The sequence below is a fragment of the Mobula birostris genome, chromosome 1, assembly GCF_030028105.1.
Source record: "Mobula birostris isolate sMobBir1 chromosome 1, sMobBir1.hap1, whole genome shotgun sequence".
Lineage (NCBI taxonomy): Eukaryota > Metazoa > Chordata > Chondrichthyes > Myliobatiformes > Myliobatidae > Mobula > Mobula birostris.
The window spans coordinates 53,052,774-53,077,296 of NC_092370.1; the positions used below are offsets into that span (position 1 = coordinate 53,052,774).

General features: G+C 39.6%; 1 protein-coding gene across 3 annotated transcripts in view; it reads left to right on the forward strand.

The window, feature by feature from the left end:
- Positions 1-24,523, forward strand: part of prkdc (protein kinase, DNA-activated, catalytic subunit) — a 284,436-nt gene that overhangs the window by 156,600 nt on the left and 103,313 nt on the right. For all 3 annotated transcript variants that reach the window (XM_072255124.1, XM_072255135.1, XM_072255144.1), the window contains 12 exons: positions 26-166; positions 1,837-1,956; positions 2,644-2,787; positions 3,382-3,533; positions 7,808-7,939; positions 9,262-9,367; positions 10,930-11,054; positions 11,935-12,084; positions 13,242-13,415; positions 16,527-16,625; positions 16,737-16,947; positions 19,048-19,237. In XM_072255124.1, the coding sequence (XP_072111225.1) occupies positions 26-166; positions 1,837-1,956; positions 2,644-2,787; positions 3,382-3,533; positions 7,808-7,939; positions 9,262-9,367; positions 10,930-11,054; positions 11,935-12,084; positions 13,242-13,415; positions 16,527-16,625; positions 16,737-16,947; positions 19,048-19,237 (1,744 nt within the window). The remainder of the gene's footprint in view (positions 1-25; positions 167-1,836; positions 1,957-2,643; positions 2,788-3,381; positions 3,534-7,807; positions 7,940-9,261; positions 9,368-10,929; positions 11,055-11,934; positions 12,085-13,241; positions 13,416-16,526; positions 16,626-16,736; positions 16,948-19,047; positions 19,238-24,523) is intronic.

Here is a 24,523-nt window from a genome sequence, read left to right on the forward strand (position 1 = left end):
TAGATTAACACCTGAATTCCTGCAGGACTGGATGGAACCGGGTATTGTGCAGAATAATATCGTGGAGCTTGAGATGGATGAGATGAACCAGCACGAATGTATGGCAACCATGACTGCTTTGATCAATCACATGCAGAAAATGAACATCACACCAAAATCTGAAGAGGTCAGGAAATAAATGTTTTAATGTAAGCAATTTACTTTGTTAGGTGGCAAACCATAAAGATTACTAAGTTGTTGTATATGTACCCAAACAGTTTTCAAAAAGGATGTCAAATAAAAAAAACAAAACTTGCATCCATATCCATAACACTTCCAAGCAAATCACAGCTAATTAATTGCTTTTGGAGCATAGACATAGTTGACAAGTATGGCAAACGAGAAAATCTGCAGATGCTGGAAATCCGAGCAACACACAAAATGCTGGAAGAACTTAGCAGGCCAGGCAGCATCAATGGAAAAAAGTAAACAGTCAATGTTTCGGGCCAAGACCCTTCATCAGGACTGGAGAAAAAAAGACGAGTTAGAGAAAGAAGGTGCAGGGAGGGGAGGAAGAAACAGAAGGGGATAGGTGAAACTGGGAGGGGGGAAGGGTGAGGTAAGGAGCTGGGAAGTTGATTGATGAAAGAGATACAGGGCTGGAGAAAGGGGAATCTGATAGGAGACGATAGAAGGCCATGAAAGAATGAAAAGGGGGAGGAGCACCAGAGGGAGATGATGGACTGGTAAGGAGATAAGATGAGAGATGGAAAAGGGAATGATTGTGAGCACTAGGGTTTTACAGGTAACTGAGATTATGAAACTAATCAAGCTGGGTTAGGCTCACTAGCTACAGCGCCTCCTCACTAGAATTGGAAGGCTGAATATGCTGGCTCTCCACCCTGGGAGTTCATGGGATGAAGTATGGAGAGTCTTTAATGGCTGCCAGGCCATCAATGTATGGCTGAGACCCTGTACCCAGAATGACTTATTAGCAATTAACAGGAAGCAAGGATAGGCTCAAAGGTTTGCCTCTGTCAAACACCATGAACCTTTCTGATAGTTTGTAATTTTCTTGGGTATTCAGAGACATTTGTAATTGTTTTATAATTTTAAAATATAATGAAATTCTGTGGAATTCTCTGCCACTGGAAGCAGTTGAGGCCAGTACATTGGCTATATTTAAGAAGGAGTTAGATATGGCCCTTGTGGCTATGGGGGTCAGGGGGTATGGAGGGAAGGCTGGGGCGGGGTTCTGAGTTGGATGATCAGCCATGATCATAATAAATGGCGGTGCAGGCTCGAAGGGCTGAATGGCCTACTCCTGCACCTATTTTCTATGTTTCTATGAAAAGTTTAAAAAATTAAATACTCTGATTAACTGTGAACAAAGTAAAATCAGTTTTCAACCTGAAGGTTTTTCTTCTTAATCTCCCTGGTGGAATATCTCTATTCAATTTGAGTGAAGACTCTGATGCTGCAGCAGTTTTGGCTGGTATAGGATCCGAGAGGGTTTTCAAGGTAATGTTGAGGTATTGTGTAAAGGTGACGTCAGATTTTGATCATTTTCATTGAGTATTGTATCCCAGCCGAGAGATCTTCACAACGTCTGTAATGCATTAGAATGTCTGGTTAGATTTTGTGCATCATTTTAGTCAATCCTCAGTCTTCTGACTTAGGTGCAAGCAAAGATGGTACAACTTAAAATTTGGAAAATGCTGATTTTTTTTTAAAGGTTTCCAGCATCTGCATTTTCATTATTTTCAGAACTTAAAATTCTATTGATTTGCAAAATCAGATAATTTAAATTCCTGGATTCAACATTAAGTTGATTTTCTTGCAATCTTTTCTGCTCAGAATAAGGATGCATGTGAGCTTCCACCATGGATGAAATTTCTACATGGAAAATTAGGAAATCCTTCAACTGCCTTAAATATCCGACTCTTCATTGCAAAGCTCATCGTTAACACCGAGGAGGTCCTAAATTTCTTTGTTCTTTCTTACTTGTGATATCTAGTTTAAAAATGTATTTCTCTGTAAAATGTTCTTAATCATTTTGAGACTTCAAAATCTCCCAGGTATTTGCCTGTATGGGAAATCACTAAAAGTAGGTGTTTTGACTTGCCATTCCTTGAAGTTTTGTGTTTCCCCTGAAACAATGCTATTATTCTGTTTTGTAACATTTAAAGAAGAAGTGAATTAAGTATATATTAGAGCATTAATCAGGCATCAGCCATGATTGAATGGAGGAGCAGACTTGATGGGCCAAATGGCCTATTTCTGCTCCTATGTCTTATGGTCTTAATTAAGAATAACATCTAGTATTCTGGAAAATATGCAGTATGGCACTAGAAATGTCTTGAGTATACTAGATAAATTAAGTTTTACTATATAATCCAGTTTTTTCAGCTCATTAATATGGTGAAATATTTCAAGTCAAATTCCAATCTATTGTTTCTGAAAACCTAAACAGGCCCTTTATTTTGCAATTCTGGACTATGGGCCTAAAAGTATGAATAATTTAGCAAAGCATTCTGCTGCTTGATTTTTAATGAGAGCACAAAATATTTATCTTGTTATTCTGAGCAATTCTAGCTTTTCCTGAAAGTTTTTTTTCTCTGAATTCTCTTTTACTAATGTCAATGTAATCTGATTGCTTTTTAGATATTCCAGCCATATGCACAGGAATGGTTGGGGCCTTTGCTCCAGTTAGTGGTTTCTGGTAATAATGGAGGTGATGGCATTCACTATATGGTGGTAGAAATTGTGGTTACTGTTTTGTCTTGGACTAGTGTGGCTACCCCAAAGGTACAGCAGCATCTTTCATAGATCCATTTCATAAGCTTAGTGCCAGTAAAGAAACATGTTTGGTTATTAACAATTATGATACATTAATTGTAATGTGTAATTGTGTGAAATGTATTTTTTTCCAATTACAGCACAAAGCTATAATTTTTTCTGTAGAACTGTATTTGATTTCAGTTCCCATTTGTCAACAAATAACTTCTATGAATTAATGTATTTTGGCAGAGATAAAGTAATGCCCATTCAATTTGTGTAAATTTTGTTTCTTGCTTTATTAATGGGGGAATTTAAAAAGTGGTTACTTTTATAATGGTGGCTTAATCTCAATTTTTTTAATTAAATGCAAACTGGGGACTTCTAAATCCATGCAGAACTTGAGATGTGAAGACCAGCATGTAGATTGGGGTTTGGTCATTTCCTGTAACCCATCTGTGGCACTGTCGACTCTCTATGTGGACCCCCTAGGTATCTCAGATCCAGATTCCAGGATTTCAGTTGTTAGAAAGGTCAGGAGTCTCTTTCACTGCGGTTTGATCTAATGGTAGCAGAGCTATGGTCCAATAAAGAAAAATGTAATTGATTTTTTTTTTTATTTAGGGAAATCTGAAGAATGAGATCCTGGCAAATCGCTTGCTGGAATTTCTGATGAAGAATTGCTTTCATGAGAAGAAGGCGGTGTTCAGGCACAACCTGGAAATCATTAAGACAGTAGTTGAATGCTGGAAGGATTGTCTGTCTGTCCCTTACAGGTGAGCAGTGGGCTCGACAACAGAATATCCTGTGGACTTGACTTTTGACCAGAAGGGGCTGTGCCGTCGAGCAGCTGGTAGAGTTACTACCTCACAGCTCGGGCACCCTGACCTCAACTGCTTCCTATGTGGAGCGTACACATTCTCCCTGTGAATGTCTCGGCTTCCCAAACGCGTGGTTAATTTTCCACTGTCAATGGTCCATCATCCATATAATGAAATAGTAAAGTCTGAGAGGAGTTAAGGAGACTGAGGGGAGAATAAAATGGGAATTATTGTAAATGGTTACTTGATGGCTGGCACAGAGATGGCAAGACATTAGGTCTGTTTCAGTGCTGTATGAGTCTATGACTAAAACCAACTGATTTAATCCCTCAAACACGAGGAGGTCTGCAGGTGCTGGAAATTCAAGCAACACACACAAAATGCTGGTGGAACGCCTGCTGCATCTATAGGAAGAGGCACAGTCGACATTTCGGGCCGAGACCCTTCGTCAGGACTAACTGAAAGAAGAGATAGTAAGAGATTTGAGAGGGGGAGGGGGAGATCTGAAATGATAGGAGAAGACAAGAAGGGGAGGGATGGAGCCAAGAGCTGGAAAGTTGATTGGCAAAAGGGATACGAGGCTGGAGAAGGGAGAGGATCATGGGAAAGGAGGCCTAGGGAGAAAGAAAGGGGGAGGGGAGCACCAGATGGAGAGCAGGCAAGGAATTATTGTGAGAGGGACAGAGAGAGAGAGAAAAAAGGGGAAAAATCAGTAAGTAAGTAAATAAATAAGGGGTGGGGGGGAAGAACAGGAGGAGGGGCATTAACGGAAGTTAGAGAAATCAATACCTTATATTCCGTCTGGGTAGCATCCCACCTGATGGCATGAACATTGACTTTTCTAACTTAGGTTAATGCCCCTCCTCCTGTTCTTACCCCATCCCTTATTTATTTATTAATTTTTCCTCCCCCCCCCCTCCCCTTTTTTCTCTCTCTGTTCCTCTCACAATTACTCCTTGCCTGCTCTCCATCTTCCTCTGGCACTCTCCACCCCCTTTCTTTCTCCCTAAGCCTCCCATCTGATGATCCTCTCCCTTCTCCAGCCTTGTATTCCTTTTGCCAATCAACTTTCCAGCTCTTAGCTCTATCCTTCCCCCTCCTGTCTTCTCCTATCATTTCAGATCTCCCCCTCCCCCTCTCAAATCTTTTACTATCTCTTCTTTCAGTTAGTCCTGATGAAGGGTCTGGGCCCAAAATGTCAACTGTGCTTCTTCCTATGGATGCTGTCTGACCTGCTGCGTTCCACCAGCATTTTGTGTGTGTTGATTTAATCCCTTCCAACTCACAGGCCATAGGGAATAATGAAGCAGAGGTAGAATTTATTCTAGAAATGTTTCAGCCAGAATTTGGGATAGATATTTGAACCAACAGCTTAATACTAGAAAAAAACTTATATTCGTATTATGCCTCTTGCAATCTTAAGATGTTATCATTGCATTATAGGCAATGACAAGCTTCTGAAAATTAGAAAATATGATCACAAACAAAAGAAAATCCAATTAATACACACAAAATACAAGAGGAACTCAGCAGGCCAGGCAGCATCTAGGGAAAAGAGTAAACAATCGACATTTCAGGCTGAGACCCTCCATCAGGACTGAGAAAGAAGAGGGAAAATGCCAGAATAAAAAGGTGGGGGGAGGGGAAGGGAAAGAGGCTAACTGGAAGGTGATTGGTGAAGCCAGGTGGGTGGGAAAGGTCAAGGGTTGGAGAACAATTAATCTGACGAGAGGAGAGTGAACCATAGGAGGAGGGGACCCAGGGAGAAGTAATAGGCGAGTGAGAAGAGATAAAAGGTCAGAGAGGGGGATAGAGGAAGAAGGGAGGGGGAGGAATTTTTTTTTACCAGAAGAGGAAATCGATATTCACGCCATCAGGTTGGAGGCTACCCAGATGAAATTTAAGATGTTGCTCCTCCACCCTGAGGATGATTTTATCTTGGCACAGGAGGAGGCCACTCTCAGGTTGGAGGAGCAATGGGAATGGAAATAGGAAGTAAACTGTTTGGCCACCCGGAAGTCGTGCTTGTGGCAGATGGATAGTTGTACATATGAATGAGCTTCCATAATGTTATTAAATCAGAATGTCTGATATGCAGTGGTGGGAGAAAGGTTATGAACCCTGTAGAATTTTCTTTATTTCTGCATAAATATGACCTGAAATGTGATCAGGTCTGCATATAAGTCCTAAAGCAAGATAAAGAGAACCCAAATAAATAAATATCACTAAAAACATTATATTTCTTCATTTGTTTATTGTGAAAATGATCCAATATTACATTTATTTGTTGGTAAAAGTTCCAAATGTTTCCAGGAACTGTTGATCACTTGTGCACATCAACATGGAGGAATATTAGGCATTCCTCCTTACAAAACTGCATCAACTCTGGAATGTTGGTAAGTTTCCTTACATAATCTGCTAGCTTCAGGTCCTTCCACAACATTTCTATAGGATTAAGGTCAGGACTTTGACTCGGCCATTGGAAAATACAATCTTTTTTTTTTAAACTATTCTGTTGTGATTTACTCTGATCTTTCGGATCATTGCCTTGTTGCATTATCCAACTTCTATCAAGCTTCAGGTGACGGACTGCTATTCTGACATTCTCCTGTAAAATGCCCTGATACAATTTTGGATTAATTGTTCCCACAACGATTGCAAGCTGTCTAGGCCCTGAGGCAGCAAAGCAGCCCAGACCATGATACACCTTCCATCCTGCTTCACAGTTGAGATGAGGTTTTGGTGTTGGTGTCCAGTGGCCTTTTTCCTCAAACACAGCAATGTGCATTTATGTCAAAAAGTTCAACTTTTGTCTCATCTGTCCACAGAACATTGTCCCTGTAGTGTTGTTGAACATTTAGGTGGTCCTTTGCAAACTTGAGATATGCAGCAATGTTTTTTTTTGAGAGCAGTGGTTTCCTCTGTGGTGTCCTTCCATGAACACCATTCTTGTTCAGTGTTTTTCGGATAGTGGACACGTGGAAAGACACTGTAGCAAGTTTCTGCAGGTCTTTTGCTGTTGCCCTTGGGTTCTTTTTCACCTCCTTCAGCATTGCCCATTGTGCTGTTGGTGTGACCTTTGCAGGATGCCTACTCCTCTGGAAAGTAGCAACAGTACTAAGTTTCCTCCATTTGTAGACAGTTTCTCTTACTGTAGACTGATGAACACTCAGGTCTTTAGAAATGCTCTTGTAGTCTTTTCCATCTTCATGCATCTTTACAATTCTTCTTCTAAGGTCCACTGAAAGTTGTTTTGATCGAGGCATGGTGCAGATCTTTCTTGAGAGGAGCAGGCTTTGTCAGTAACCTTGTGTGTCTTATAGGGCAGGGCACCTCTACACCCCACACCTCCAATCTCATCCCATTCAAAACACAGATGGGGAGAAATTTCTTCAGCCAGGGAGTGCTGAATTTGTGGAATTTGCTGCCATCTGCAGCTGTGGAGGCCAGGTCACTGGGTGTATTTAAGGCAGAGATTGATAGATTCTTGATTGGACGTGGCATCAAAGATTACGAGGAGAAGGCCAGGAAATGGGGTTGAGGAGGAGAAAAAATGGATCAACCATGATTAAATGGTGGAGCAGACTCGATGGGCAAAATGGCCTAATTCTGCTCCTATATCTTATTGGAATGCATGATTCGAAATAGCTTGTGTAGAAGTCTTAACCTAGAGGTTCACATGCTTTTTCCAACAAATACATGTAATATTGAATCATTTTTCTCAATGAATAAATAAACATGTACGTTTGTATAATGTTTCTCGTGATAATGAATGGCAGAACTAGTTTCCTTTCCCTCCACATGTAATAATAGTTTGCTCTTGTAAGTCTTAAGCAGTATTGCTATCTTTCATTTGACATACTGTGTAGGTATGTTTACCATAATGTATTTTCTAACTTATAATAATAATAGCACTTATTTATAGATATTTTTCATGCAATCAATGGAAAGTATGGGATAAAGTGCAAATGTGAAAATAAAAGACAGAGATATTAAGTAAAAGCAAAGTTATCTACTTAGGGGGAAAATTAATAACAGAACCCTTTGTTACCCAGGGATGTCCTGTACAGGAACAAATGTGTTAGAAAAATTAAAAGTTTTGTTAATCTGAGGTACTTAAGTTAAAGTGCAATATTTTGGCACATAACATTCATTGACATGCATATAAAATGTTTGCTGATGTATATTTTATCTTATAACATTTTAAATTGTCGATATATATTGTGCAGCTTGATCTTTGATCGATTTGCTGGAAGGGATCCGAATTGCAAAGACAACTCTGTTGGCATCCAGTTGCTCGGCATTGTTCTTGCCAATAATTTACCCCCACATGATCCAAAATGTGAAATTGACATTGAAAGGTAAACTGAAATGTAGTTCATTAAAGTAGCAAACAATCAAGCTTCTGTAAGAACATAATGTCACGCAATACATGTTGCAGTAAAGAAACCATGCTTCATCCTAGACTTTGTGTGCATAATAAATATATATGTGTAAAGAGATAATCTGGAGAAAGTGCAAATTTTACTGCAACACATATTCAGATTGCACAAACTATCCACTCTGAATGTCCAGTCATTTTCGAACTGTCCAAGTAGGATATAAACTACCAATTGGATGTGTTTGTACTGCTACTTCTGATACCACGTTCTTTAGATCAGACTATTACTAGAAGATTTAGAAGTTTGTTATATACAGTATAGTTTATATTTAATAAGTTATATATTTAGTTAGATGACAGTTATTTTGATCTTGAAATATCCCTTAATCAAAGGTTGTAACACGATTGTGTTTCTGAGGTTGATTAACCATCTAGCAGAACTGCAGGGGGATCATGTTTGACTTCTGAAATCCACAACTTTAATTCTAAGCTTTTGATTTGTTGGAAACACCCTCTTGAATTTTGCTCAGAATTTACGTGTTTGCATATCATTTAGAATGGGTCCTAACAAAGCAGCCTCCTATCTATTGGAACAAGAATGCTTTCAGTGGAGCAATATTTCAGAATTTCCAAATTTTGTTGCAATGTGGGGATAGATTGAGGGTTTGATGAGAAGCTTGTAAATTCCATTTTCTTGCATTGCAGGACTTGGGCATTCAAAGTGAGGAGGCATTTAATATTAGCCCTTTCTATTACTACACTTTCTTCCTTGTCTTTCCAGGATCTTAACAAGTCAATCCCAGAACCATTACTGTTTTGTTTTCCTATCCTATATGTCAGTCTCTCCATGGTAATTCCCTTGGGGTATTTACAAGAAGTCACAAAGCTAATGTTGCCTAACCTTTTTGCTAGAAACAAGACCATATCTAAAATTAGTCTTGATAGAATTAATATCCTTCATGGTCCATTAGGTTACATTTACCTCTAAATGATGTTCAATAGTTTTGTTCTTTACCACAGAATGGAAACAGTTATCTATTCTGTGCCACTTGGCTTTGGCTGTGGGCATATTTTAATTGTGCAGAGTAAGATCATCTGCCAGAAGTGTTCCATAAAGACACTTGGTTACTACTTCAAAAGTGAATGTTGATATTTTGGTGGGCATAGTCTAGTAAATGCAAGATAATTAATTTTGATGATGTATATATTTCCTCACTCTGTGTTGATTGTCACAGATAGCATTTCATTGTCTTAAGGGATATTATAGCTGGGTTGTTGAACTATACATTTGCCTTCTGTCAGATATTTCCAGAGACTAGTGCAAAACATTTCCTTCACGAGATACAAAGAGGTGTATGCCGCAGCGGCTGAGGTCCTTGGCCTTGTCCTTCAGTACTCAGCAGACAAAGTAAGCACCTTTACTTAAAATAATGAATACAATGTCTTCATTTTGATGAATATGTATTAGAGCATAAAGATGGCATGAATATCGATTTCTCTTTCTGGTCTCTTTTCTCACCTGCCTGTCACCTCCCCTGGGTTCCCTCCTTCCCTTTCTCCTATGGTCCACTCTCCTCTCCTATCAGATTCCTTTCTCTCCAGCCCTTTACTTTTCCTACCCACCTGGTTTCACCTACCACCTTTTTATTCTTTCCTTTCTAGTCCTGAAGAAGGGTCTCACCCCAAAAAGTTGACCGACCTGCTGAGTTCCTCCAGTATTTTGTGTGTGTTGCTTTGGATTTCCAGTGCCTACAGAATTTCTCATATTTATGATTTGACCATGAATGTATATTTGCTAGGTAGGACGTGATGGGAACCCTAGATGTGGATCTGGTCAGTGTAATGTAATCATTGTTAAACATGACTCTTGCATTGAAAACAGATAAGCTGGAAATTCAGCAGAGTAGTGTGTAAAATAAATTGTTCTGACATTTCATTAGATATGCAGTATCTGTTGTGTTTTTGCTTCCCCTTTTAAGGAGTTCATCTACTTTAATACTTTTATCAACATTGTTCCTTGGGGGACAGTGACTCATACTCTCTTATATCATTACTTTTTCTATTGTGCATATGATTGAAGGTATTTTCTACTTACGTTTCCACCTGTCTCTTGGTGATAAATGCCACTCTAAAAGTCACTTGAGAAATTAGTGTGACCTATTTATACCTAGCACATGCTTTTAGCACACACAGATTCAGTGTTAAATATTCATTATTCTTTCTCAACAAAATGCCTAAATCCTAGTTCATTGCTATTTTACAGAAGTGAGGAAAATAACAGGCTGGACTTGCTGCGGGTAAAGAAACAGCAGTTCGATGTACACACAGCACCAAGTCAGTGATGCCTGTGTGTATGTGAAAATCCTGAACATACAGCAGATCTTCAGTAGTGATTTTCTGACTCTGCTCCCATGTCAGATTTCTCCCGGAGATTGTAGCAGAATGTAAACTTGAAGTAGTTTCCCAGCCCTTTCGAGAGGTTACCCATTCAGTCTGTGCCGGATTATACCTGGTGCAGAAACAGCCGTTCACTTACTGCAGTGCATAGGAAAGAGTGCAATGTATGTATGTAACAATTAGATATTGTGCATTTGTTTGTAGTAATGGAGGTAACATAAGTGTAGTTTGTAAATCTGTTTTTTTATTTTCTTGAGTGGATGAAATCCTCTGCAAAAGCCTGATATGCATGTATTTGTTTGAAACTACAAGTTGCAGAAGTAGTTCTGTCTGTCTCTCAACACACAAAATGGCTGGAGGAACTCAACCAGTCAGGCAACATCTATGGAGAGAGTCAGCGTCTCTCTCGCTCTCCTGCTTCAAGTAAATTTTCTTTCTTAGCAGTCTTATGTCCTTTTCATGCTATTTATTACGATACTGTGAAAGTACAGTTATCACGTTGAGTGCCTGTTAATTCAAAATGTTGTTGGAGTACAGTATTCAGCAAATAAGTGCCATGTTTTTGTTTTCCAGAAAATTGATATTCCCATTCATGATACAATTGCTAAGGCATTGCAGCAACTTTATCACACAAAGGAGGACAAGTTTATTGTGTGCTTGAGTAAGATTGTGAAGCATTTCCCTCCATTTGCTGACAGGTAATGTTTAAAATTGTATGGCAGGCAAATATTGGTGCGATCCCTACTTTTCGAGTTTAGAAGATCCAGCAGGGCAAACCAATTGCTGACAGTTTGATTTAACTGTAAATTGTATCATTCAGATTGATTACGAAGTAATATCTGACTCCAGAGTGATGCGGGCTGGCTAACGGCTAATTTATCCAGGCATGAAGCATTTTGATGGATTTCTTCCCAGTTTTCATTAATGAGGATATATCAATTTCACTACAATGGTGTGGATTAATGAATGTGACAGGTGCATGGAGTTTTTAGGTTCTTTATGTTTGCACATATTGGAAGATTGCACATATTATGTCCCTGAAAATGGAAGGTGTACAAGACTGTACAGCGGCTGTCATTACATATTCCGTTCTGAATATAGAACTAGCACCTGAAACCTTCAGGTGTCTCTGATCTATGTAATATTCCCAACATTTTTTCTTTTATTTCATTATAAGGTTTGTTAAAGTAGTTTTAATATCTCCGCTTTATCACCATGTTGTGGATAAACTACAATATCAGAGCATCCTACTTAAAGCAGCAATTTAGGGAGAACCAGAGCAGAATCCGCAGATCAAACTGCACTGATGGAGAGAGAAACAGTCTCGGATTCCATAAACAAAAATAGGTGAAGTTAGAAACAAACAAGTTTTCAGGTGTCAAGAAACAGTGAGGGCATTATTCTCAAAATAATTTCTTTTCAGTGGTGTACTTTTGCAAACACTGGCAGTCATGGTGTGATAAGCTATATTTAGTAAACCTCTATGATCGTCTGTCTGATTTTTGACCAGATTGTTTTTGAAAGACTTTCTTCTAATGCCTGAGGTTCTTAAGTGTTTGGTATGACTTTGCATTCAAGGTTTATGAATGAAGTATTTTTCCTGTTACCCAAGTTGTATGGTGTACTGAAAACGCATTGCCTGGAAGTGGTGATGTATCGAGCAGAAGAAATACCTGATGCTTACTTACAGCTGAAGAGCAAGCATTTTGCAGAGATTCTGGGTCATCGGTGAGCTGATGCACTACATTCTTTTAAGCCTCATTAAAATCTCCTGTTTAGTAAGCTGTTTTGAAAACTTATTTCAATTTTTTCTTCTTATATTTGACATGAGAATTTTTACTCCTCTGTCTTGATTTGATGCCTTTGTGTCAGTTTTCTCCTGGATGGTTAACCTGTACAGTGTGTTTCTCGGTGCATCTGCAGAATCAGCACTAAGAACAGCAGTTCATTATCTCACTGTGCCACTTCACATTAAGTGACTCGGTCACCTGTGTGATGAACATGGTACATTTGCTGCAGAAACGCTCTCCTGTAAAATTTTCTGTGTATGTTTAAAAATGGCTTTAGAATTTGTATGGATGCCTAATAAAGGCTTAAGTCAGTTTTAAACATTTACAACGAGCATAGCTAGTACATTGTTTTCAACATGAAATAGTGACGATAAGCTCTCTTTAGTTAATGCTGCTGACTCTGATATCTTGAAAACCAGAACTTTTTACTGTTTTGGAACTTTGTGCTAACCTGTGATGTCACTGAATTCTTAAAACTGGTTAGTGGCGGCATACTGAATACAAAATGCACTCTCATAACTGCAAGTAAACCCTAACCAAATAAAACATTGAAATTTTATCTTAAAATTAGTTGCAGTTTTTTTCATAAAATACCAAATTGTGCAGGTGTTAATGGTTAATATTTAAAGAAATGATGTGAAGTGATTCAGTAACTTTACAAGTAAAAATAGTTCCTTCTGCTATTATCTGATATATTCTTTGAATACTAAATTTTTGATTTATGGTGGCCATAAGGGCAATATTTGCAACATGCCACCATGATGCCTTGATGGCTGAGTGGGAAATGCACAAGCCTTAATGAAAAGGAGTCATTGAGAATATCTACATGATCCTAGATTTGTTCTTCTGTCTGTCCTGTCATTGCTCATCTCATCGTGGACATGATGAGACCACTATACTTCTGAAGGAAGAGAAGAGCTTGGAAATTATCCAGGGTGTTCAGGTATAACGGTTACTCAATTATCATTTGTGGGCATCGGTTCATGACATATGGGTCTGGCATAATTTAATTGCTGAATAATCTGCTCATTTAGTTCACTTCATAAAGAATTTTAGCCATTTGTAAATTAAACTTTAATCATCTCTTGTTTTAAGGGATGAAGAAAGGCAGAAAGTTTGTTTGGACATTTTGCATAAGATTATTGCCAAACTAAAGCCAATGGAACTGAAAGAATTGGTCAGCTCAGTGACATTTTTCATTTCCCATCCATCTCCTATTTGCCGAGAGAGAATGTACGATACTCTGATGTGGATACATGATAATTACAGGTATGGAAATGATAAATAAATAAATCTGGATAATTAAATCTGGGTAATCCACCTTGACAATAATGGTTCGTCATTAAGGGCTACATAATTGAAACATGATTGAAGTAAGTATTCTATGGAACTTATTTGCTAACATCTAACATGGTTTTCTTTTATCGTTTTTACGCATTGGATTTTGTAATAATAGATCTTTTTAACAGAAGCTTCCCAAGATCATGAAATGGAGGAACAGTACATTTTATTCTGTTTACTGAATACATACGTCTACAAAATAGTGCATTAAAATATTTTAAATACAATTTGATATCACAACCGTACCTAATAGTCATTTTTTTTAGATTTGTAAACAAGTATTAATTTGTATCAGTAGCAAATCTAGAGTGGAGAATTATAATGTAAAGATCCTTTTATCAGGAGGAAGAAAAACATAATAAAATTTAAGAGTTCAAATTATTGGACTGAGTGAGGGTGGTGGGGGATATTTGGAAAGATTGAGATCATTGCTTAGAAGATGTTTCTCATTTGAGCATCTATAAGCAGTGGTTAGTAATATACTGTATTAGTTTTGTTAATGGCCAGATCATCCAAAATTCATAATCAGTTGGTGAATTTTAATTTGGATGGTTATGCACATCTGGAATAAATTGATAATCATTAAAACTCCAGGACTGTCAGAAATACTGAGCTGGATCGCTGTAGTTCCTTTCGGCAAGTAACGTTGCCGTCCTTGGAGACACAACAGAGTGCAGATGCTGAAATCTGAAAATAAACAAAATTCTGGAGGAACTCAGCAGGACAGGCATCACCTATGGCAGCGGTCCGCAACCACCAGGCTGCAGAGTGTATGCTACCGGGCCGCGAGGAAACGATACGATTTGGCGATATAAGTCAGCTGCACCTTTCCTCATTCCCTGTCACGCACTGTTGAGCTTGAATGCACGTGAGGTCATGACCCGCACGTCATCCATGGAAAGAAGAAGATCAACTCCTCGAGCTTGCAAATGACGGCGGGCTGAAAAGTATGTTTGACATAACATCTCTGCCGGCATTCTGGATCAAAGTCAAGGCTGAATATCCTGAGATAGCCACGAAAGCACTGAAAACGTTGCTTCCATTTTCAACCTATCTCTGCAATGAATGCAACGAAAACTAAATTGTGGAATAGACTGGACATAAGGACCCCCCTTCGAGTATCACTGTCTCCCATCACCCCTCAATGGCACAGTTTTGATGCAGGAAAACAAGCCCAGGGCTCCCACTGATTCAGTGATATTGGTGTGTTGCAATGATTTTATATGTTCATACGGGGAAAATATATGCTGTGTGTTTAATATCCAAACGTTACTTAAAATGTTATGATGCTATTGACTTATATAACCATATAACAATTACAGCACGGAAACAGGCGATCTCAGCCCTTCTAGTTCGTGCCAAACGTTACTCTCACCTAGTCACACCGACCTGCACTCAGCCCATAACCCTCCATTCCTTTCCTGTCCATATAGCTATCCAATTTTTCTTCAAATGATAATACCGAACCTGCCTCTGCCACTTCTACTGAAAGTTCGTTCAACACTTACTTCAAGCTCCCCGTCCTCCCCTGATAATTGACTTGCCACTATATTCATGTGAGGAAAATATGCGCTGTGTGTTTAATATTAAATTCATTAGGTAAACCCTTTTAGAAATGAAATTGAGTGTATTAGCCACTTATCACCTATATTCCAGTTGTAATTGACATCCCCCCCACCGTACAGAATCGCCAAAAACAATTTGTAGAAAAAAACCGGCACGTACACGCCTGCGCAATTGACGTATGCGCACTGGTGCCCGCGCAAGGCTTCATGGTCATTGTAGTCTTTCTCAGGGTAAACCCAATATATTTGACTGCTACTGTTGTCCGTAGGCAACCCTACGCCCCCCCCTCCCCCCCCACCGGGTTGGCCGGTTCCCCAAGAATATTGTCAATATTAAACCGGTCCGCAGTGCAAAAAAGGTTGGGGACCCATGATCTATGGAGGCAAAGGGATGGTTGAAATCTCAGGTAGCTGCTCTGATTCAGGACTGATGCAGGGTTTGTTAAACACCAGTTACAGCACAGATATCATGTGCAAAGCTGTCTCAGTGACTTTTCTACAAAATGTATTACAAATTAAATCAAGCCGATTCCTGATTCATTAGTCTGTTTGCAATGAACAGCAAAAGGCTGCAAGTTGCCAACACTGTCTCACCGGTAACCTCTTCTGCTCTCAGCTTATGTTCCACTAGGACTATTTATGGCCAGGTTTGAATGGAAGCTGCCATAACGTCTGAATTTTAGCACTGTAGAACCAGCTAATGTAAGCTTGCTAGCTAATGTAAGGACCAGCTAATAAATCTATTCAAATATAAAATATTTTAAAATCAGACATGATTGCAAAACTGAACTTAAGGCAGAAGTAGAACAATTCAAAATATGCATGTTTAAAATTACTAACTGAGGAAGCTCACTCCTCCATCTATCCTGTCCGCCATCCTACCTATGTACAGTGCTGTGCAAAAGTCTTAGGCACATATATATAGTAACTTAATGTATTGCACTGTACTGCTGCCACAAAAAAGTAAATTTCATGAGACGTGAGTGATGATAAACCTGATTCTGATATGGTCTCTATCCTGGAATGAAAATGGGAAGAGGGCAGGGAGAAGGGAATCATGGTTGGGAACAGGGGAAGAGAGAGGAGAGGGAGTGGGAAGCACCAGAGATACATTCTGTAGTGATTAATAAACCAATTGTTTGGAATCAAATTACCTTGCCTGGTATCGCAGGGCTGGGTGCGTCTGCACCCCAGGCACCTCCCGCTCCTAGCACTCCTTTTCTGAGACCTGTCTCACACCCCTCTTGCGGCACTCCACCCTCGCTATTCCCAACATCCTTTGCTCCCGCCAGATTTACAGAGTTGCTGTCTGCTCACATTGACAAATAGAGTATTGTGCAGAAGTCTTTGGCATCCTAGCTATATATATGTGTCTAAAACTTTTGCACAATACTATAATTTTGTTGTTGTACAGCCAAAAAATAAACAATTTAATGAACTGATTAAATATATAAATCTCCTTCCCCCTCTGCAGGGATCCAGAGAGTCAATCTAATCCTGACTCAAAAGAAATATACATGACTGCAACAGATACATTACTTCAGGGACTGACTGACGAAAATCCTGCTCTACAGTATGTAACTAATTCAGTTACCAGAATAAAACATCGTTAATATTCATCTGTAGTTCTCAGCATTGTTTACTTTTTGAAATGTAGATTTGAAAGATTTTCATTTGTTTTCAGGTTGTATGTCAGAAACTTCTGGAGTCATGAAAGTAGAATTCCAGTAGCCACCTTTGAAAGAATGATGGCCATTCTTGGATCATTGTACTGCTGCAAAATAGAGACCGAGTTCCTTAGTATAGCTACCAATGTTCTTCTTGAAATGACAAGCCGCAGTCCCGATTACTCCCGAGAGATGTTTGAATATCCACTATCTGAATGCAAGTTTCAGGTAAATACAAGAACTTTGTTGTCATTGTTAATCTTGATTTTGCTTATATAATTAATTTAATTTCTGGAAGATGGTAAATGGGTAAGTATTACAAAAAATGCATAATTTCAATGAACAGATATGTTTTGCAGGCTCCTAATATAGAAATTCAGAAGTATTTATGATTGCAGCCAAAACTGTATTTATTATTCGTGTATTTTTGATCATTCTATTAGATTAGATTATGAGGACACTCAGTCCTCGTTTATTGTCATTTAGAAATGCATGCATTAAAAAATGATACAATGTTCCTCCAGAATGATATCACAAGAAAAACACAGGACAAACTAAGACTAAAACTTACAAATCCACATAATTATAACATATAGTTACAACAATGCAAAGCAATACCATGATTTGATAAAGAGCAGACCATGGGCACGGTAAAAAGAAGTCCCGATAACCTCATCATGTCATGCAGGCAGCAGAAGGGAGAAACTCTCCCTGCCATGAACCTCCAAGTGAGGCAAGCTTGCCGATGTAGCACCATCGGAAGCACCTGAACGCAGCGGACTCTGAGTTTGTCCGAAAACTTCGAGCCTCCAACCAGCCCCTCCGACACAGCCTCTCCGAGCACCATCCTCTACCGAGTGCTTTGACCCTGCCCCGGCTGCCGAGCAACAAGCAAAGCCGAGGACTCGGGGCCTTCCCCTCCAGAGATTCTGGATCACACAGTAGCAGCAGCAGCGAAGCAGGCATTTCAGAAGTTTCACCAGCTGTTCCTCCGTGCTCTCACGTCCGTCTCCATCAAATCAGGATTATGCACGGCACCCTGTTATGATGGCATTTGGAAATTTTCAGAAACTAAGCCTGTTAAAATTATTGTTTTTTTTCTTTTATTTCATTTAGAGTAAATTGCATTTGGCGTGAACTCAGTGGAGCAAATTTTTAGTTTTAAGGTTTCCTGCTATTAAAAGTTAGTTAATGCTTTCCTTTAAGAATGTCAGAATGAGAATGAGGATTTGGCCATGTGGCCATTCATGCATTCTCTACTGTATAATAAATTCATAGCTGACTCAGCAGTACTTTGCTGCACTAACACTTTAAAACATGTAGGAACAGAGAAGGAGTGGGCCATTAGAGCCTTGGAGCCTGAACAGTATTCATCAAGATAATGGCTAAATTTCTACCTCATTGCTATTATCTCCATGTCCCTTGATTTACTCAGTGCTCAGAAATTTATCAATCCCTGATTTGAAAGAATGTGATGACTAAAGTTCCACAGCCAGTCGGGTTGTGAGTTCCAATAGTTCACCACATTGAATAAAGAAATTTCCTCTCATCTCAGTCTTGAACTACCTGACTCATTTTGCCATCTTTGACTCTGTCGTAAGGGCGATCACTCTTCCGGCATCCAGCCATTGGGCATTTACAAAGAAAAATTGTAAACTTTTCTTGAAACTTCTTTATGTCTCTTATGCACTCACCATGTAGTTCAGTATCGTTACCAAACTTGGAATGGCAGCAACTTGTACTCAGCCAAATTGTTAACATGGATATATAACTCACTGGTCACAACCGGCCAACTTGATAAGGATTTGTTATTCCCACCATCTTGGGAAATACCCTTTGATATAAATCTATCAATCTGTGTCTTCAATCTACCCAACCACTGGGCCACTACACTCTCTTTGTGTAGAGTATTTCAAAGATGAAGAAGAAAATTCTCCTCATTGCAGTCCTGAATGACCGACCCCTTAATCTGAGGCTTTGACACTTGGCTATAGACACCACAGCCAGGGGAAATGTCAACTTTGCATGTACCACATCCAGCCTGAAAATATTTTGAATGTTTCAACAAGAACACTTCTCACTTGACTAAACTGTCTTGCGTATACAGTAGGAATTCTTTGTTACATGCTTATAGAATAATTTGGCACCAGTGGGTGCTTAAGGATATTATATATTTCTTCTTACAGTTCCTACCCTTAATGTAAAAAAAAGTAATTTCTTTGGAGGAACATTTAGGACTGTATATTAAGTGGCATTCAAATTTAATGTTTATCTAATTTTGCAGGGTGATATTGCAATTCACTCAGTGCTGTGCAATCTGTTTCTTAGGATTATAGCATCGATTCAAGTTGGTATCAACGTAGCAGAATTCTTACACCACTGTTTGTGGAAACTCAAGCAACACAGAGCAGTATAAAGGGCCCATCTCAAGAAGCATCGCTAGCAGGTCAAAGGTCAATAGACGGTCAAATTAGAGCTACCATAACCCATTATGAGTTTACACCAACTCAGAACCCTGGTAAGTGGAAATCATTTCATCCTTTTAAATTTTGATGGTGCTGCTTACGTCACATTTTTCCTCTGAAGGGTAAAGAATTGGGTTGATAATCCAGAGATTAGTTCAAATCCCACTCATTTTAGAATTAGAATTCAGTTTTTCAAACATCTGGAAATAGAGGTAGCTAAAGTAAAAGCTTGTGAGCAACGCACACAAAATGCTGGAGTAACTTAGCAGGTCAGGTAGCATCTATAGAGAGGAATAAAAGTCAACATTTCAGGTCCTTCTCAGCCAGAAACATTGAGTGTTCATTCGCCTCCATGGATGCTGCCTGATTTGCTGAGTTCTTACAGTATCTTCAAAGGTTCAAATTTCAAAAGTTAATTTATTATCAAAGTATACAACTTGAAATGCTTCTTTTCCGGGCAGCCATGAAACCAAGGAAGGCAGCACAATCATCAACCCCTACTCCCTGCACAAAGAACTTTTGTGTGGGCTGCTCTGCATCTGCAGAATCTCTTGTGTTTAAGCTTTTTTGAATTGCTGAAGTAATGCAGTTGTTCATTAATGAGCTGATTTCAGAGGTGAGGAGCTCCAGCAGTCTCTTACTGACCTTAAAGAAAGCCAGCAACAAAGATCCAGCAATCAGAAGTAGATTTCTCCTTCCCCTTCGTCAGCTCAAGGGGATTGCTGCTGTGCAGTAGTTGTGATTGTGATTACTGCTAAGTAGCCAATACACTGGAAAAATTCAAATACCAAACGAGACAATGAAAAGTAAAATTTTTACTTAACTTTATAAAACATCTACATGCATGAAAAAGGTTGTAACATGTATTATTGGAAGCGGATGTATCATTAACAGAAGTAATTCTGCAGATGCTGTAACTTTATTTTAAATAACTTTTAAAGAAAAGGTATAGCAAATCAAAATATTTACTTGACAGAATTACAGTCCACACATTAAAAATAGCTTTCTAGAATAAGGAAGTTTTTGAGTAATTATGATAACAGATGCCATTAAATAACTGGTATCCTTCTATAAACTGAGCTTCAAGTTACTCACAATTGTGTAACATTTCAGTGTTCCTTGCAGTGAGATAAATAGTTTTAAGATAGAATCATAGAGAGATACTGCATAGGAAAATGTCCTTAGGTCAGCTAAGTTCACTTCAACCAACAACTACCGATTTACATTAATACTTTCTTAAGCTTTTTCATTTATGTTCTCCCCACATTCTCAAGTCGGGTTTATTGTCATTAGTACAGGTATGGTGAGCCATAGACATGCTGTAAAATTTACATCACAGGCATTTAGGTACAAACGACAACATGCAGAACATAAGTTCTCCTTCAAAATTCTACTGTTCACCTTCACATTATGGATGACTGACAGGGTCCAGTTTACCTACACACGTTTGGGAGGAAACCCAAGTGATCATAGGAAGAATGTGCAAACTCCACACAGACAGCACACAAGGTTGGGACTGAACCTGGATCTCTGGCACTATGAGGCAACATATCTGATGAACTGTGTCACTGTACCACCCTACATCAGCTTTCACTGACCATCTCTGCCCATATTCACTGTCTGGTTTATCCCAATACTATTAGGAAGTTCTGCTTTTATAATTGTACATGTAGAATTAAATTGTTTCTACAGCATACTGTCACCCAAGTTCAGAACAACGACCTGTAATGTTTTTTTGGCATTGGCCCTCCTAACAACTGACTTAAGAACACCGGAGTGTGTTTGGAACTCCCAGTTACAGGAACTGGAGCGGAACAACCCACATTCATTTCGTTAAGGAACTTCCAGTTATTAGATAGAGGTCAGAAGATAATAATTATTTAAGAACTCACTTACCTTCGAATGGAACAGCTCAAGAATGGATGAATAAAATTAACCAATGGCACTTTCTTATTAAAGCCCATATTGTGTCCAGACTGGGCTGTTTTCAAACCCTAGTTTCACAAATGTACAGTCAGATCCTCTTTAACCATTGTAACTTCACCTGAATCCCCTCACTGTAGTGCTGCTCTCTGTGGTCACTAGGTGGAAGCAACAAGCCATATCTTAACATGAAGCACTGAGGGCAATACTCAGTTAGAGCATCTAAAATTATAGAGCAGCATTAGACCAACCACATAGTCAAAATGTGGTGGTGGTGTTTTCAGTTCATTGTTATTCACTGTTTCCAGTGATGAAGTCTGCAGTGATCAGAATCCGAATCAGGTTTATTATCATCAGCATGTGACGTGAAATTTGATGTGCCCATCAACGAATGGGGAATGGTAGCCAGGGGTTTTCAGAAGTCTGCGCTTGTGCAAACTCGAAGTTACTGTCAGATTTCCATCATTAAAACTCTAAGCAATAGCATCCTTCAGCTTTATTCTTGTTGCATAATCTGGGTTAATCTGGCCTGGTTTGCATATGAGTTCCAAACCATTGTAGTTGTTTAAGATGGTGCTACTGAATGTGGGCAACAGCTTACAGGTGGTTTTCAAAGCAAGAAATTGGACTAAATACTCTATTAATAACACTTTTTATTTGGAAAATTGTGGTAAACGGTCACCGCAAACAACAGAGGTGAGCGAAGGTCAGGCTAATATGATGGTAAAGCCGTGGGGATGCGGGACTGAGTGGGAATGAGGTCGAGGCATGTTCAAAGGTTCAAAGGTTTAATTTAATGTCAGAGAAATGTATACAATGTACATCGTGAAATGCCTTTTCTTTGCAAAACATCTACAAAAACAGAGAAGTGCCCTAAGAATGAACAACAGTATTGTGTATGTGGCCGTATACACAACAATATCATTAATAAAAACGCTAGAGACTGGAGCTAAGTTAACAGGGCATTTTACTTACGGAACCCGAACTGAACACACATATACAGATCAATATGTGCCTAATAGTGCATGCTCAATAACCTGTTACTACAATATAAAATAGTCCCATATTATACGGTAGGCTATATGGTACACTCCTTTTATTCTACTTTTTTTTTACTGGGGCGTTAAGCTAAATAAATACTGTATGTCAGATTAGATTATGAAGACACGCAGTCCTCTTTTATTGTCATTTAGTAATGCATGCATTAAGAAATGATACAAAATTTCCTCCGGTGTGGTATCACAAAACACAGGACAGACCAAGACTGAAAAAACTGACAAAACCACATAACTATAACATATAGTTACAACAGTGCAACAATACCATAACTAGATGAAGAACAGTCCATGAGCACAGTAAAAAGTTCAAAGTCTCTCAAATGTCCCACATCTCACGCAGACAGGAGAAGGAAGAAAAACTGTCCCTGCCATGCCCGACCACAGTCTGACTCTGAGTCATCTGAAAACTTCGAGCCTGCAATCAGCTCTCTGACACCGAGTACTGAGCGCCATCTCTATCCGAACGATTCAACCTCCATCTCGGTCGCCAACAGCAGGCAAAGCCGGGGATTTTGAGGCCGAAAGATTCCTGATCACACAGTAACAACAGCAGCGAACTGGCGTTTCAGAAATTTCTCCAGATGTTCCTCTGTGCTTTCATGTCTGTCTCCATCAAATCAGAATTGTCCACGGCCCCTATTTAACGGATACAATATCATTTTTCACCGGAGGGCTGTGCACGCGCAGCGCGCTGCTCTCTCTCCTCCTGCTGTTTGTGTACCCTTAATATACAAACGCCCACCAACTGTTTAACTAGTAACTTAATAATATGAAATTATAACAAAGTAATGTAATAATAATAATTATTATAACTGAAATCTCTGTGGGGGGGTTTTCTCTGCCTCTCTGGGTAACGGCTGCCCTGCAACGTCTGATTTGGGGAATTAGTCTCCACAGGTGCATCAGGTGGGTCCTCAGCACTGACAACAGGCTTATTTGTGGGCGAGGCTGATGTGGTCACATCAGGAGTGTTTGTTTCTATGTCCGGGGAGTCAGGGCAAGATGTTGTCGTGTTTTCCACCTGAGCATTCAGGATTTGATCCACATGATGTGCTTCTATGTCATGGGAGTCCGGGAAAGGTGTTGTTGAGTTTCTCACCTGAGTATCCTGGATTTGATCCACATGACGTCTCCATACACTCTCCCACCTGTACTCTATACATCAGTGGCCCATCTATGGCGGAAATTATACCCAGCTGCCACTTTTCAGTCCGATAATCCCGTGCAAGAACTGACCGTCCCACATTGAAGCTTCATGTTGACTTAACATTCAAGTGTTTGAACTGTCTGTTCTCCACATCATGCCGTACATTTGGTTTAAGAAGATCCATGCGGGACCTCAGGTTCCTGTTCCGAAACATCACCGCTGGAGTCTGATTAGTGGTTGCGTGTACTGCATTACGATAGGCAAGGAGGAAGCTGTCTATCTTGTGTTGTAGTGATCGATTTTCGCTGTCCCTTGCCTTAAGGGCTTCCTTGAATGTCTGTACAAATCTTTCTGCCAAGCCATTTGTGGATGGATGGTAAGGAGCCGATGTAAAGTGCTTGATTCTATTGTTCTTCACAAAACTTTGGAATTCTTCAGAGACAAATTGTCGTCCATTGTCTCTGCAGATTTGCTCTAGTATGCGATTTCTGGCGAACATGGTCCTCAGCACTGTAATGGTCTTTTCCGATGTCATTGTCTTCATTTTGATGACCTCTGGCCATTTGGAATGTGCATAAACAGCGGTTAAAAAGATAGAGTCCATGAATGGTCCAGCAAAGTCGATGTGCATTCACTGCCTTGGTGATGAGGGCCACTCCCACAGATGGAGAGGGGTTTGTGGTGGTGTGCTCTGGATCTTTTGACATCCAGAGCAGTTCTTGGTCACGTCCTCAATTTGTTTACCGATTGCTGGCCACCACACAGAGGCACGGGCAAGACCTTTCATCTTCATGGTACCCAGGTGCTCCTTGTGCAGTTTCTCCAGCACTCTGGTATGTAGCTTAGGAGGAATCACAACTCGTGAGCCACACATTAGTGTTCCCTGACACACTGACAACTGCTCCTTCCTCGCTGGGAAGTGTGTTACCCTGTGCTGGCCATCCCTTTATCGTGATGTCATACACTTTTGACAACATAGGGTCATTGCATGTTTCCCTTTCAATGAGGCTGTTTGTTACTGGTAATTGTCCAACTATTGTTGTGTGAAAGACCTCTGATGAATCCATATGTGTAGTTATCTCTGAAGTCAGCAGTGGTAAATGTGACAAACCATCTGCGTTGCCATGTTGCTTGGTCCCGTTGTGTTCGATGTCGTACCTGTGACCTCCCAAGAAACAGGTACCATTGCTGTAGCCTTTGTGCTGTCATCA